The sequence below is a fragment of the Mustelus asterias genome, chromosome 8, assembly GCF_964213995.1.
Source record: "Mustelus asterias chromosome 8, sMusAst1.hap1.1, whole genome shotgun sequence".
Classification (NCBI taxonomy): Eukaryota; Metazoa; Chordata; class Chondrichthyes; order Carcharhiniformes; family Triakidae; genus Mustelus; species Mustelus asterias.
In genome coordinates, this window is record NC_135808.1 from 67,774,347 (window position 1) to 67,791,660 (window position 17,314).

At 39.4% G+C, this 17,314-nt stretch overlaps 1 protein-coding gene across 2 annotated transcripts in view; it reads left to right on the forward strand.

Annotated features, from left to right (window-relative positions):
- The window catches only part of nuf2 (UF2 component of NDC80 kinetochore complex), a 40,160-nt gene extending 24,627 nt beyond the window's left edge, over nt 1–15,533 (forward strand). Inside the window, exons 9-14 of one of the 2 annotated variants that reach the window (XM_078219338.1) lie at nt 1,460–1,522; nt 2,098–2,235; nt 3,993–4,136; nt 6,171–6,346; nt 8,198–8,333; nt 13,116–15,533. In XM_078219338.1, coding sequence (XP_078075464.1) covers nt 1,460–1,522; nt 2,098–2,235; nt 3,993–4,136; nt 6,171–6,346; nt 8,198–8,333; nt 13,116–13,247 — 789 coding nt within the window. In that variant the 3' untranslated portion in view covers nt 13,248–15,533. The remainder of the gene's footprint in view (nt 1–1,459; nt 1,523–2,097; nt 2,236–3,992; nt 4,137–6,170; nt 6,347–8,197; nt 8,334–13,115) is intronic. The other variant, XM_078219339.1, reaches the window with a different exon arrangement.
- The last annotated feature ends 1,781 nt before the right edge of the window (nt 15,534–17,314 follow it).

The window sequence follows — 17,314 nt, forward strand, 5'->3', positions numbered from 1 at the left end:
ACCTAATAGAGGTATACAAAATTATGAAGGGTATAGATAGGGTGAACAGTGGGAAGCTTTTTCCCAGGTCGGAGGTGACGATCACGAGGGGTCACGGGCTCAAGGTGAGAGGGGCGAGGTATAACTCAGATATCAGAGGGACGTTTTTTACACAGAAAGTGGTGGGGGCCTGGAATGCGCTGCCAAGTAGGGTGGTGGAGGCAGACACGCTGGCATCGTTTAAGACTTACCTGGATAGTCACATGAGCAGTCTGGGAATGGAGGGGTACAAACGAATGGTCTAGTTGGACCAATGAGCGGCACAGGCTTGGAGGGCCGAAGGGCCTGTTTCCTGTGCTGTACTGTTCTTTGTTCTTTGTAATATTACAGAAATAATAGTAGTGAAAATGTAACCTAAACTAAATGTCACAAGTATCATAATGAGGAATACACCTTGTAGCATCCTCTGATTAGCAGACTTAGCACAAACCTATGGATACTACATCCTCATTTCCATGATCAATTAATCTCAATTAATTTGTACTTAACTCTCACTTAATTCCTCCCCTCTCATGTTGCTGTATATTTAGTACTACTGCTCGAACCTGCTGTCTCAGGCTCATGTGGAACATAAACACCAGCATTGGCTAGTTATGCCAACTGGCCTGTTTCTGCGCTGTTAGTCCCATTTAATATTTGCCAGATATAATGGATCTAAATTTTACTGCCAAATTTTTTGTACAATGTTTTGTTAAATAAGAAAGTAAATAAATCTGAGTAAATGGGAGAGAATGGATCTACCAAATGACCTGCAATTACAACAGAAGTAATAAACAAAAGATCAATTCAAGCATTGGATCCTCAAAAAGAATTGACCAATGATTTTAAAATGATTAATTACTTTTTAAAGCTACTGCTGTTTCCTATCACTACTGAGGTTCTACAACGTTTGAGTAATCACTCCAGTTGGTAGCAAAGAGTATTTATTGAAAATTCCGATTTTAATCCTTGTTTTATGTACAAACAACTTTGTGGTATACAAAGTGATCACAGAAAACATGTCTGATTATGACTTATATGTATGTATATCAAAGTAAATGACTTACAATTCCTAGGGTCTGACTTACCTTCTTTAATATTGGACTTCATGGACGTCTTGCCAATTCATTGCAATGACTTCAGACCAAAGTGAGTTGTTTAAATATATGAGCCAGAAGCTGGCAGAACATATTCCCCATTTTATATGACACTGGGGTGCATGTCATTAAGTTCAACAACTTGATAAGAGTCGTATTTCTAACCAAACCATTTTAAACCATGGAATCCCTACAGTGCAAAAAGAGGCCATCTGGCCCATTGAGTCTACACCGATGATTCTCCAAAAGATCAAGTTCGATTTGACCAGCAGGCTGTGTCTTGGGAACACCGCTGTCTTCAACCATATACACAGAACTATATCACTCTTTTATGTTTTGTTCAGAATTCCATTCAAGATGCAACTGCTCAATTGAAGGCTGAAATTGCAGAACGAAACAAAATGCTGGTAAGTACACCCTAATTAGTTGTCAATTGATGTATCAGTATCTAAATTATATCTATAATTTGTATGTACAGTATTGTAAGCCATTAACAACTTGGAAGATTTTGTATAACACCAATAATTGCCATCACACTCAACTTGCATGTGACCTTCATTTGCCTTCAAAGCTTCATATCTATAAATTTTATCTTATCTTTCAATTCCTGCCCCCTCTTGTAAGGGTGACTTCATATTTTTCAAGTGAAATGGAAATCTTTATCTGCAGGTGAAGCTGAACATCCCTATTAATGAACAAGGCAACATAATCTGTGAGTTAACTGTGATGTTCAGATGAGCTCTTTTGTTAGGATAAGCCAGGAAGATGCAGTACGAGTCTGCGTGGAAGAGCCAGGAGAGTTTAGAGAAGTCACACTACATTGGAGTGAGCTCGCCCTGTCAAGGCTTATTTTAGTGCGATAGTTGTGAGATTATCCCGTACGATGCCCTTTCCAAAATCAGAATTATTGTAATATTAGTGTGTTAGTTTGCAAATCTAAATGTTTTTTGTTCCTAATCTAGTTTTATTTGTTAATAAAAAGGGCCAGATAAAATTGGACATGGCCAATGCAAAAGAAATCCAAGCACATCTCAAGCCTCTGATTGTGGAATGTCCAGAACAACTGAACACAGAGATACAGACAATGAGGGAGACGGTGGAAAAGAAGAAGGAAGCCATGGTAAAATGCTTCTCACCCCCTCCTATTTCTTAAAATTGTTAACAGTAAATTGTACTTTCATACAACTACCTGTGCTGGCAGCTGTTTTGGTGTCAAGTGTGTTTTTGAACCTTGGATTTTAGTAAGTTATTTGAGCCAATTCTGCCAGTGTCTGACATTCATACATGGAACTTTCTTTCAGTGTAGGGGTTACTGGTTAAGAGTCAGACAGGGTTCCCCGACTGATGAATCGTTATTCATCCTAAAGATATATTCTAGACTGCTTAGTTTTTAGGATGTCTTTCCATTCTATTTTTAAATGCATTACAAAGTCAATTGCTTGAAATTTCAAATTTGTTTTAACTGTTAAGGATAGCTTATGAACTATGTAATGCAGTTAATTCAGTACTGAATTATTCTCTTTGTCCTTTGTAACATTTACTTGCTATCCTTATGCTGAATGGTTTTTAAATGTGACTTTGTGTAGTATTTTGGTCCAATCTCAGTAAAACTGTTGAAAAGCATTGAATTGCTTCCAACTTATTTAGCCAGTTTTCTTTCTCTTGCACAGCTCCTACCTTCCAAAGTCTCGTTCCACAGACTTCTGTCCCTCTGACCTCTTACCGTCTTTTAATCGCTGGTGTGATTTAGGCTGTCTCAATTTTTCTATCTCTCTTTGAATTTGCAGCACTCTGTTCAATTTTTAAATTAATCACATATTTATTAATCCTGTTAATGTAACCTGCACTGTTATTTGGCGCACGAAGGGGTTGGAGGTTAAAAATAGGGAGGTTTTGTTGCAATCGTACAGGGTGTTGGTGAGGCCTCATCTGGAATACTGCGTATAGTTTTGGCCACCTTACCTAAAAAAGGGTATAATAACATTGGAGGCAGTCCAAAAGATACTCACCAGGCTAATTCTTGGGATGAGAGGGTTATCCTATCAAGAGAGACTAAATAGTCTGGGTCTGTATTCCTTGAAGTTTAGAAGAGTGAGGGGTGACCTTATTCAAACATAAAGATCTTGAGGGGACTTTGTAGGTTAAATGATGAGATGTTTTCACTAGTGGGAGAGTCTAGATCAAGGGGACATAGCTACAAGATAAAGGGCTGGTCATTTAAAACTGAGGTGCATAGAAATTTCTTCTCGCAGAGTGTGGTGAATCTCTGGAATTTGAAGGCCGGATCATTTGAAGTCGAGGTGGATAAATATTTGGTAGATCAAGGAATAGAGGGCAATGGGGAATTAGCACAGAAAAGGAGTTGAGGCCGGCATAGATTAGCCATGATTGTACTAAATGGCGGGGCAGGCTTAAAGGGCTTGGTTGCCTGCTCCTGCTTCTATTTCCTGTGTTCACAGGCCTTGATCTTGCAGAGGCTGAATGGCAATGGTCTGATACCCCCCCCCCGCCCTGATCATGAAAATTAAATTGAATTACAGCTCGTCTATTTGCAGACGATGCCTTCCTGGATCATATGGTAACATAACTGATCAATATTCTTGGTGTCTATGTGCATATGCCACTTTATTTAGGAAAACCCAAAGTGAAAGGAGACTGAGTCTGAATTGTGCGCTGTCCAACTTTGTGTGTCCCTATTGTCCGACTTGGGAATTGTTGGAGTAGAGAAAGTGCTGCAGCTTGTTATCATCAGTCCCTAGTCCTGAGCAATGCCAGCAAATACTTGGCAAGAGCTATGCTAGCTGATATGTCTCACATTGAAGTAGCTGACAGAGATCACTCAGCCCATTGTAATTCAATTTTGTGTGCATTTAATAGCAAAAGAAAAATGATAGAACAATGGAACTTCAGGACAAGTTGGCAAGCTTTACCAACTTCCAAAACAAAGAACTAGAAACTTACTGCAGTTTATTGCAACAATCTCAGGCTGGATCTGACCTTATAAGCAACATGAACACTGAGGTAAGTAGGTTCTACTGTGTTTAGCAAAATATTTATTCTGTGTAATGTTTTGCAAAGCTTTTGCTAACCCCTTAAAATTATTATATTATTGTTTTCAAATTGTGTGTGAATAATGTGCTGTTGAACTTCTAGATTGGCCCATTCTCTTCTACTTAAGATTGATAGAGAACTTAGATTGGGTGATTGTAAAGACCTTTTGAGAGGCAGATATATAAGCCTTAATTATATATAATTAGAGGCACAGTTCTGGTCTCCTATTATAAAAGGGAAATAGAAGCACTGGGAAAGGTACAAGGATGAAACTAGAATAGTGGTTATAACTATCAGGAAAGACTGAAAAGACGGGGTTTTTACTCTCAAAGAGAAGACTGAGACGTGATGTTAACATTTATGAAAAGGTTTGATGAGTTGGATGTAGAAAAGGTGTTTCTACTTGAATGAGTGTTGAAAACTTAAGAGCCATGAATATCAGATCATTACTAATAAATCCAAAACAGAATTCATGAGAAGACTTTCAAATTGAGGCAAATAGCAAGGATGCATTTAAGGGAATTGTTGATTTGCGCATTGGAGCGAAAAAGTAGCAGGTTATTCTGGTGGGTAGGAGGAGACTTGAACAGAAAACACTGGCATGGACTAGTTGGTTTGTGTCTGTTTCTGTGGTGTAATTTCTAGGTAATAAATTTAATTAGTATGGCGGTGGATTTCAAAGCATGGTTGCCAAAGTAACTGGGGTGGACAGTATGTGTTGGTAGGCGGTGTGGTGGTGTTTGGATGTTTTGTGTTTGATAGCCAACTGTGATGGGTAATAGTTTTTCTTACCTGTCAGATATTTGACTAAATCTGTGTGGTCGATAAACAGTAACGGTTATAAGCCAATTGGAAAAGAGTGGGGGCGGGGGGGGGATTTCTCTCTTTTTTTCTACATATACCTCTGGTAAGATCTGTGCTCATGTTTAAACTTTTGTTATAACGATAGATACATAGTTCCTAGTAATTATTTTCTCCAATCAAATTCCAGGATGACCCAAATCTTACAATTTTACTAGTAAAGTATACTAACTGATAGATGATGAGTTCCAAAGTTTCCTCTCACTTACAGGAAATTCACTGCATCCTCCGATATCAGTATTTTGGTACAATTGCTTGAGGGGGCTGTATTCTACACCTCAAAATCCTACACACTTGCACACTTCTTTTCTAATTATAGAAATACATAGAGGTTGCAACACAGAAACTGACCATTTAGGCCAACTGTGTTGGTGTTTACTCTCCATATGTTCAAATAGTTGTGATCACGTTTACTCACCCTGTACCTCGAGCCCTTCAACCCCTTTTAGTTCATGCACCTGTCTTGAATGTTGGCAGCTTCTGTTTCCACTCTGGAAATGAATTCCACATTCTCACAACTCTGAAGATATTTCTCCCCGCTGCTGTGCTAAATTTCTTCCATTGTACTGGTGCCCTATTGTTCTAGGGCCCATAAATACAAGAAACAGTTTGTTTTATCTATCCTGCCACATTATTTCATTTAAAACATTTCTATCATATTACTCTGTTTTATGCATTGTTCTAATGAAAAAGCCCCAATTTTTCAAGTTTATCTTCATATTGTATTTCTTCATCCTAGTATCCCAATGAATCATCGTTGGACCTGCTCCAAAATCTCAGTATCTTTACTATACTGTGGATCTCAATATTGCTCCCCATACTCTAACTGAGATCTTATTAAGCTTTTCTATAAATAGAACTGGAGCTGAGAGTCGTGGGGGTACTCTTGGAGGTTGCTTGGAGAATGTGCCAAAAAGGGCCAAGCTATTATTTGATTCCTCTGTTTCTAGGATAAAATATGCTCATGAGCATCCTCAAGAAAATTCTTCACATACTAATACTGTATGTGAAAGATAATCTTTAGACCTTGTTGCAATCGGCTATCTTGTCCACTTCAATTAAAGAGGTGTTCAATGTTGTGCCTTTATCTCTTAAAAGTGAAACCATCTACAAGAATATGTTTTTGTCTTGACTTTTTTATAGATTTGGAATGAAGAAAATGAGCAAGAGAGAAAGCAAATGGAACTGAAAAATCTGCAGACAGAAGAAATTCGGTTGAAAAGAATTCTGGGTTCAAAATTTGAAAAACAGGATAAGCTACAGATGCAGAGGCATAAGAAGCAGGAAGCAAGGGCGCATGACCTTGATTCAGTAGCCATGTATGTAAACTTAACTACTGACTGTCTCAGACTTTATTTTGGGACTGGCAATAATACACATCTTTCAAAATCCATAATTGCAATTTGTTGACAAAATGGTCTGAGCAGTGTGCTCAGCATGATGAGTATGCTCTGTTAATCTGTTTTTGAAGTTCTGAAAACTGTTATGGATTCCATTTTTTACTTTTTCATCTTCTACTTGTGTTCACCATTTTTTGTGTCAGGTGCCACTGCTTGTTGTTAAACACTATTGTTTATCTGTTTTGGACAAATACACTTCTGCATATTATAATTCCTTGTCAATATACAGACAGCAGAATACTTGGGTCCAATAGAGATGTGGAATTTCTGCCTTTTGGTGGAATTCTGACTTTTCAAGTGTGGAATTCCACCCTTGAGAATGATTTTCTGTCCTCCACCATAGATATTGGTGCACTCAACCATGATCTTGTGCTTTCAGCTGATTGCACCTGGACAACTCGGACTTCGCAATCTGTGAACTCCAGAGTGGGGAGCCCCATTGCAGTTCATGCCTGGCCCCAAATCCCAACTACTAGCACTCAGATTTGCATCAACTGTTGTCACTTATCTCACTGGAAGGGCACACTCTGCTGCTAGCTGCTTGGTGGAGCTGTAGAGTTGGCAGACGTTGAGGGTTGGGGGGGGAAGAGTGAAGAGAGAGCAGCCAAGACCAAGCTTCATCTGGTTGTACTGAATCAGCTCCTGTTTTCAATGGCCTAATCATGAAGGGGCCGATGGGGTCCCAGTGCAGCTCAGTATTGTTGTAAGGCTGTTGAAATGTCAGGCTGCTAATTTGAGTGAGTGGTGGGGTGGGGGTTTTGGAAAGAGGGATATGTATGTGTCAGGGGTTTTGGTATAGGGATCGCTGAGTGAGTAAATCTGGGGAGGGAGGTTTGGGACAACGACTTGGGGAAAGGAGCTAATTGCAATGAGTGTCTGGAGGGCGAGAGAGACTTCACTGAATCTTCTGTCACCAAGGAATTTGGAGAGCATCGCTGAAACCTACATGAGTGCATTAGTAATATTTTTACAAAGTAAAAACATTTTTCATAATTATATGTATTATTATATGTTAATCTACAGTTTGCAAACCTTAATTATATACTGGTTAGCACTGCAGTCTCACACTGCCAGGGACCCGAGTTCGATTCAGACCTTGGGTGACTGTCTGTGTGGAGTTTGCAAGTTCTCCCCGTGTCTGCATGGGTTTCCTCCAGGTGCTCTAGTTTCTTTCCACAGTCCAAAGATGTGCAGGTTAGGTGGATTGGCCATGGTAAATATGTGGGGTTACGGGGTTGGGGGAGGGGGAAGGTCTGAGTAAGATACTCTTTCGGAGAGTCGATGCAGACTCGATGGGCCAAATCACCTCCTCCTGCACTGTATGGGTTCTATGATCCTGTGGAAGGGAATGAGTTACAAGCTAGTTAGGTCTTGGGATCTCTATTTAAGATATACTTTACAATAAACCAAAGAACTTGTCAGAGTTGAATGTAATGTGATTTGAGCCCTGTTAATTGTTTCCGATGGTTATCATCATTGTATCAGAACTCCAATGTAGCCATAATAACTTGGAGCATCCATTCTATTGATTAGAGACAGCTTTTGTTTCAGAAGCAGCACCATCTTTATTTGGCTTTGTGGAAATAGATTCGAGAGTAACATAATTTCATTATTTATGAGAAATGCACTGTTGAATTTGGGCTGCCAGTTTTAATCTTGTAAATTAAACTCAATCATTTAGGAATAAATACTTATTTGTTTTAACATATATTGCAGCACAAAATTTAAAAGTATATGAAATTTATTTTTCTTTGTATTCTTTTTGAATAGTGAGTTTGATCAGTTTAAGCAACGAAGCCAGGAGGTATCTGAGCAGATTGCACAAATAAACAGTGAACGCCAACAATACCTGACAAAAAGCCAGACATTGCAAGAGAGCTGTACTAAAGATGAATCGGAATATCAGGTACGTCATAGCAATATGAAAAAGAGGCTGTAATCTACAATGTAGCCTTATTGGAACAACCCAACCAGGCTTTTTATTAGGTTTACATGACTTAGGATCTGCAGTGATTTGCATTAACCTACGCCACTGGCTGACTTACTGAATTTTTCTCTCATCAAAAATTGCAACTGGCCAATTGAGAGAGAAATTATACAATGTAGCGGGGGAAGTAATCCACTTCCAAAATGCCTGTTTCAGCTATAGGGATTAGAGTTGTATTTTTCTTTTCTACTTGTTAGTGTCAGAAGTAATAGAATATGGTTTTAAGTAAAGAGTGATCTTTACAAAGTGTATCATGTCCTAGATTGAGATTTGAGAGGATTTTGGTAAATTAACCTTGTTAGCAAGCCTTTCAGCATTGTGCAAAATGTAAACTGTCTCGAGCCTTTTTTTCCCCCCAGATTTAGCTTTCTAATTATAGGTGAACTGTCCAGTATCTCTGAAACCAGTTGCTGAGCAAATATTAAAATCAAAGCTTTTCCTAAACAAATAAACTTGATATGCTGATCATCTATTCAGCAGAAGTGACATATTCATACTTAATGGGCCATAACATCTGAGCTGCAGCTCAGATGTTATCTGGGGAGTACCCCAGAGATGCATTCTGCTCGCCCTCTCCCCACTGGAGGTTCCCAGATAAGGATTGCATGGCGATTCTTTGGGAAGTTCAAACTTCCTCTCAGCAATTGCCCTGCACTGGGAGCCACCCGAAAATGCGATTTAAATTGCAAATTTTGGATGGTTCCGACTGTGTTACAACAATAGTTACCCAGAAACACTTAGAAGAATGCAAACTATTTTGAACTATAGCACTGGCGTCCTCCCCACCCCAAGCACAACCCAACTCTTCCCACACCCAAATCTCCACAAATCCTATCCACTTACCTTATCACTGGCTTTCCAAAGACCTTTAAACTTGGCTGGACCTTTAAAATTACCTGATTTGTAGAAGCTAGTGCTGTAAAAAGGGGCATGGCTTACTTATCTGCAACTGAGTTGCCCTTGACTATATGCCCTGGGAATGTGATGCACAGCACAGAGTCGAAAGGTCAGGCAAGATAGAAGGGGCTAGTTTTCAAGGTTTTAACTATGAGTGGAGTGGCAGTCTGACTCAGTTGCCACTCCACTTGAAGTTATGGACCATTATTTTTATTTTGAAAACAGAGCTCTAAAATTGAGGCTTCATTTCAATTTTATTCATGTATCGAATATAGAACAGTACAGCACAGTACAGGCCCTTCGGCCCACGATGTTGTGCCGAGCTTTGTCCGAAACCAAGATCAAGCTATCCCACTCCCTATCATTCTAGTGTGTTCCATGTGCCTATCCAATAACCGCTTGAAAGTTCCTAAAGTGTCCGACTCCACTATCACAGCAGGTAGTCCATTCCACACCCCAACCACTCTCTGAGTAAAGAACCTACCTCGGACATCCCTCCTATATCTCCCACCATGAACCTTATAGTTATGCCCCCTAGTAACAGCTACATCCACCCGAGGAAATAGTCTTTGAACGTCCACTCTATCTATCCCCCTCATCATCTTATAAACCTCTATTAAATCGCCTCTCAACCTCCTCCGCTCTAAAGAGAAAAGCCCTCGCTCCCTCAACCTTTCCTCATAAGACCTACCCTCCAAACCAGGCAGCATCCTGGTAAATCTCCTTTGCACTCTTTCCAGTGCTTCCACATCCTTCTTATAGTGAGGTGACCAGAACCACACACAATATTCCAAATGTGGTCTCACCAAGGTCCTGTACAGTTGCAGCATAACCCCACGGCTCTTAAACGTAGAGTGTGCAGTTATTGCAGAAGACATGCAGATTCTTTACTGTCCTCATCCTCCAATAGAAGTGTTGTGTTAATTCTGGTCCTTTAAACATTACTATTTTTTGTTATTCCATCACTGGCAGTTGTGCCTTCAGCTCCATAATTCCACTGCTAAAGCTGTCATGTGGCTTGATGTCAATTTTTTGTTTGGTAAGAACATAAAAAATAGGATTAAGAGTAGGCCGTTTGGCCCGTTGAGCCTGTTCTGTCAGCCAAGAAGATCATGGCTGATCTAATGTGGCCATAACTCCACTTTTCTGCCTGTCCCCTACACCATTTGATTCCTTTTTTTAATATCAAAAATCTGTCTAACTCAGCCTTGTGTATATATTACATCACCGTGCCTCCACTGCTTGCTAGAGAATTCCAAACATTAGCAACGCTCAAAGAGAAGAATTTCCTCCTCATCTCCATCTTAAATGAGAGACCCCTCATTTTGAAAGTCTGATCGCTGTTCAAGATTCCCCCACAAGGGGAAAAAAATCTTCTCAGCATCTATCCTGTCAGACCCCATCTCTCATCCTAAATTCTGATAAGTATAGGTCCAACTTGTTTAACCTTTCCTCATAAGCCAATCCTTTCACCACAGGAATTAACCCAATGAGTCTTCTCTGAACTCCTTCCAATGCAAATATGCCCCTCCTTAACTAAGTTGACCAAAACTGTATCTTATTCGTGCCCTGTACATTTATAGCAAGATTTCCCTTTTATCCATCCCCCTTGCAGTAAAGGCCAACAGTCTGTTTGCCTTCTTCATTAATTGCATGCTCACTTTGTGATTCATGACAAGGACACTGCAGCATTCTGGCAATTTCCATTCATTTAAAAAATGCCCTGCTTTTCTATTCTTCCTGCCAAAGTGGACAACCTAACATTTTCTCACATCATACTCCTCAACTGCCAAAGGTTTGCCCACTCAACCTATCTACATCCTTTTCCTGACACTTTGTATCCCTCTCTCAACTTGCTTCCCTACCTATTTTTGTATTGTCAGAAAATTTGGCTACAATGCATAGAAAATTAGAAAATAGGAGCAGGAGGAGACCATACAACCCTTCGAGCCTGCTCTGCCATTCATTATGATCATGGTTGATCATCCAACTCAGTAGCCTGATCCCGCCTTCCCCCCCCCCATATCCTTTGATCCCCCTGACCCCAAGTGTTATAACTAATTACTTCTTGAAAGCAAACAATGGTTTGGCCTCAGCCACTTTCTGTGGTAGTGAATTCCATCGGCTGACCACTCTCTGGGTGAAGAAATTTCCCAATCTATATACAGATTAAAATTACCCATAATTACTGATGTTCCTTTATCGCATGCATCTTTAATTTCATGTTTAATGTCATTCCAAACATCACTACTATAGTTTGGGTGTCTATATCCAACCCCCACTAACGTTTTTGCCCCTTGGTGTTTCTTAGCTTTACCCATATAGATTCCGCATTGTCAGACCTAATATCCTCCATCAATGTGGTATTAATTTCCTCTTTAACCAGCAATGCAACTCCACCGCCTTTACTTTTTTGTCTGCCCTTTCTAAAAACTGAATACCCCGAGAGGTTCAATTCCCATCCCAGGTCATCCTGCAGCCATATAATCCCAACAAACAATATCATATCCGTTTACATCTCTTTGCACAATTAATTCATTCATTTTATTGCGAATGCTCTGTGCATTAAGACACAAAGCCTTTAGAAACATAGAAAATAGGAGGAGGAGTAGGCCATTCGGCCCTTTGAACCTGCTCTGCCATTTGTTTTGATCATGGCTGATCATCGAATTCAATATCTTGGTTCCCCCCTTCCTCCCCATATCCCTTGATCCCTTCAGCGCCAAGAGCTATATCTAATTTACTTTTGAAATCAAACAACATTTTGGCCTCAACTACATTCTGTGGTAGTGAATTTCACACATTCACCATTCTCTGGGTGAAGAAATTTCTCCTCGCCTCAGTTCTAAAAGGTTTACCCCTTATTGTCGTCTTTTTAACATTACTGGTCCTGTTCCCACTATTTTTTCACTGTGGCCCTGTTTGAATCTGGCCCTTGCTTTCTCTACTTTTCTTATTCCCCTTTCTATCTTGAGTTTTTGTCCTTGATTCCCCCTCCTCTGACACCTTGCATAGGTTCCCACCCCCCTGCCATTTTCATTTAAACCTTCCCCAACTATTCTAGTAAATACTCTCCCTAGGACATCAGTCCTGGTCCTGCCCAGGCGTAATCCGTCCAGTTCGTACTGGTCCCATCACCTCAGAATAGGTCCCAATACAGAGGTTCCCTTCACCCAAGACATTAATAGAGGTTGTAAATAGTTGAGGCACTGGCACTGATCCCTGTGGCATTCCACTAGCTACTGTTTACTAGCCTGAAAATGAGCCATCTCCCCCCATTTCCTGTTTTCTGTTTGTTAACCTTTATCTGTGTTATTTCATCACCCTTAATACAGTGAACATTTCCCTTTGATGTGGCACCTTATCAAATACATTTTTGAAATTGAAATACACCTTTGCTACTGGTTCCCTTTTACCCACCCTGTTTGTTACATTCTCAAAGAACTCTAGCAAATCTGTCAAGCGTGATTTCCCTTTCTGAAAACCATGTTGACTCAGCCTGGTTGTAAATGCCCTGCTACAACCTCTTTAAAAATGGATTCTAGATTTTTCCTGAGGAGAGTTAGGCTAACTGGCTTCAGTTTTTTATAATACTCGTGAAGTGCCTTGGTGTGTTTTACTATATTGAATATAAATATAGGTTGTTCATCAAAAAGATCTTTCTGACCTTACTGTCCACTTGGAAGGTACTGGTAGCATTAGTGGGATCTGCTTCTTTCCAAAGCAATAAAATGAGGAAAAGAAGAATATTCTGAAGGAGAAGATGAGTATACACAGTAACTTTTTTGATTTATCTACTAACAGAATCTGTATTCCAAATTGCTGGCTCACCTGGAACAATACCATGAACGTTTGGCCGTAGTGACACAGAAGACTACATATGAAGGACACAAGCAAATGGCAGAAATAGAGAGAGTCATAAATGAAAGAATTTGAAGCACTGTCTGCATTCATTTTAAAATTTAATCTGTTTCAGTCTCCTGTCTCTTTAGTTTAACCTTAACAAGTGACAATTATTCCTGAGTATGTGTTTCAAATTCTTTTGAGTTTGTCAGTATATTTGTCCCTGTTTGAACTATTTTATATATATCTTTCTTAAAAGTGCACAAACTGAGAAAGCCATAATTTTCTACAGTGCAAAATTAAATTTCCATTTTCATGTATTTGTGTTGTTTCGTGTGTGACCTTTGATTTATAACTGTGGAATAAATGTAAAAATAAACTATTAAAGTTAACGAGAACTATTGCAATTAATATGCAACTGCTGTCACTAGTGTTTCAGAATATATTTTATTAAAATGCAGATTCCAAGAGAAAGAAAGGATATTTATTCGGGAAGATTCTTTCTTGTTCGTCTCCTTAATTGTACTCTAAGAACTGTTTCATTCTCATTCACTTCTAATAATGATAAATAGTTGGAGGATTACACCTTTTGAATTCAAAAGCAGTAAAATGTGACTCAGTAAGGGATTGCATTATTTGTGAGCAAAATGGAAGAGGAGGAAGATGCAACATAAACCAGTATTTAAACTATGAAATTTGACATGGAACCTATAGCAGAGGAATTATTTGGCCTAATTAGTCTATGCCACCACCATCTTGCATCCCTTTTTCCTTTTAAGCACGTATCAAGCCTCCCCTTTAAATGCATCACTATTATCCACTTCAGCCATTCCTTGGAGCAGCGAGTTCCACATTCATCCACTCTGCAGGAGGAAATTACTCCTGAATTCTTTGTTAATTGCTATCTTGCACTTATGCCCTCATGTTCTGAACTCAATTACAAGTGGAAACTTCACATCAACCTCTTCATGATTTTTTAAGACACTTTTGAAAGTTCTTTATGTCTTTTCTTTCCCCATGGAAAATAGCCCCAGCCTTTGCAATCTTTCCTTATATTGCGCTCTTCAATTTCACATCCCTGTAAATCTTTTCTGTGCTTTCTCCTATGCTTCAATCTTGTTTTGTAGCATGGAGACCAGAACTACACCTGTAGTCAACTGGACTACAGTTATCTAAATAGGCAGTTAACTAGTCATAAGTAATTTTAAGATGGTTTATTAAGAAATAACAGTTTGTATATATACACTTTTTGAGGGGCTGGTAGCATACCCAGTGTCAATCATCTATCCAAACTATTCCGACCAATGGATCCAGGCCAAGTACTCCAAATGTTAGTGATTACCACCTCCCCTGCTTTGTCACCCTACATTAATTAGAAAAATTATATGACCCATAACAGCTGAGAGCAGTTTACTAATCCTAGAGGACAATTGGACAATGGGTTGATCTCCGTTGCTTGTGATAATAGCATTCTGCTCTCTGTCAAAGAGTTAGGGAACTCTTCCCTTGGCCTTCCTCCCCTCACCTGGTCCATCTTCTATCTGAAAACAGCTTCCCAATGAGCACTGCCACCTCACCTCAGCCCTTACCACCAGTATAACATCAATATGCATATATACACTTTTTGAAAGACTGGTAGCATACCCAGTGTCAATCATCTATCTAAACCATTCCGACCAATGGAGACAGGACAGGGACTCCAAATGTTAGGGTGATTTTTACCACTTCCCTGCTTTGTCACCCTGCTCAAGGTCAGCTTTTTAGCTTACACCCAGCTGAGGGTCATATGGTTCTTTGTAAAGAATTGCATTGATAAGGGGGTACACAGGCTGCCATCTTAATAAATTAGGAATGTCAACGTGATAGTCTGTTTTTATAGACTTTAAAAATTGTATTTTTAGAAAGCTTTTTAGGGGTGTTACATTACGTAGAAAATATCTGTTTATTCAAGACCCCAATTTCTTACAATTCGTTCAAATGCAATTTTCTTTTCATAATTACACTTTGGAATATATTGCATGAGTAACTTGAGGCATGTCCTGTGATAAGTGTAGAGAGAAAAAACGGTGGTCTTGTACCATAGTTCCAAACTTCTTCACCATTGGGGTCTTTCGTCAGATTTAGATTTGTCTCTAAATTAATTGATAGGAGATCGATTGCTATGACTAGTCAACAATTCCTTTGTTGTTGTATCATGTTCCCAAGATGGGTGGTTGCTGATCTACATAGACTTTGGTCTTTTTAAATCTTGTGGTTCTTGAGAAGTGCAATGGTGTAACTAATGGGTGTTCCACATGTTGTATACATTTTGCATGCCTACCTTCCCATTCATGGACTGATGCAGTAATTCTGAAATAAAACTGGGTCACGCTTTTGTTTATTAATTTTTTCCTTTTTTTTGTCTCGCAACCTACTTTTTCTATCTTTATTCTTTTCATATTCCAATCTTTTATTTGTCTCTCTTTCCCTCTCTGTCTTGTTTTGTTTCTCCACTTTTTTCTTCTATAAGGAGATAAGCCATTGGGCAAGCTGTTCACGAGAGTGATACTGACATCACTGCATCAGTATCAGATCATCATCCCAGCAGTTTGTCAATGTCGGGCATAAAAGACTAATTAATGTCTTAACATTGTAAAATCTGCCATTGTACCAATTTCTCACCTGACATTATTTAAATTTATAGGTAGATACAAAGAAAAGGCCTTGAGTTCAGTGTACATCAAGTTCTGGGAAAATTACTTGTGGTATAAAGATAGCAAATCATTTTAGGGGATTTGAAAGTGGAAATGGTTTTTCAGGGTCCAAAAAAAATTCAAGTCTGCAAAGTTTGTACTTTTTGTGACAGGATGAACAGTCTATATGAAAGAGCTTACGTAAGATTACATGCGATATATGGCACAGAAACAGACATTTGGTCAAACCTGTCCATGCTCTTGCTTATGCACCACTTGAGCTTCTTTCCATTTTTTCTCATCTTAATCTGCAATTGTAACCATCTATTCGCTTCTCCCTCAAATACTTGTCTCAATTCTTCTTGAATTCACTTCAACCACTCCCTATGGTAGCAAGTCCTACATTTGTGGGTGAAGAGGTACCTTCTGAATTCCTGTTGGATTTCTTGGTAACTATCTCATACTGAGGACCTTCAGTTAGGCTTTCCCCCACAAGAGGAAACATTCTCCCTATGTCCACCCTCAAAACCTTTCATAATTTAAAAAACCTCAGCCTTCTCTTTCAAGAGGTTCAGACTGTAATTAATTTCCTGATGTGCAACCTACGTACTTAGAAACTAGAAACAGGAGTAGGCCATTTGGCTCTTCGAGCCTGTTCCGCCATTCATTTTGATCATGTCTCATCATTGAATTCAATGTCCTGATCCCCCTTTCCCCCCAATATCCCTTGATCCCTTTAGCCCAAACAGCTATATCTAATTTCTTCTTGAAATCAGACAACATTTTGGCCTGAACTATTTTCTGTGGTAATGAATTCCATACATTCACCACCTCTGAATGAAGAAATTTCTCCTCCCCTCAGTTCTAAAAGTTTACCCCTTATCCTCAAACTATGACTCCTAGTTCTGGACTCCCCCACCATTGGGAACATTCTTTCTGAATCTACCCTGTTAGAATTTTATAAGTTTCTATGAGATCCCCTCTTGCTATTCTAAACTCCAGTGAATATAATCTTAACCAACTTACTCTCTCCTCATATAACAGACCTGCCATCCCAGGCATCAGCCTGGTAAATCTTTGCTGTACCCCCTCTATAGCAAGGATAACCTTCCTCGGATAAGGACACCAAAACTGTACACAATACTCCAGGTGTGGCCTCACCATGCTCTATACAATTGCAGCAAAATATCCCTATTCCTATACCCAGATCCTCTTGCTATGAAGGCCAATATACCATTTGCCTTCTTTACAGCCTGCTGTACCTGCGTGCTTACTTTGAGCGACCGATGCACGAGGACACCAAGATCTCACTGAGTATCCACCTCTCAATTTACACCCATTCGAGTAATCTGTCTTCCTATTATTGCTACCAGAGTGGATAACTGGATATTTCTGCTACCACCCTTTTGAATCTTCTCTGCACTCTCTCCAGTACCTCTATCCTTTTGTCATTGTCATCTCATTCACGATTTATATTAATCTTTTAGA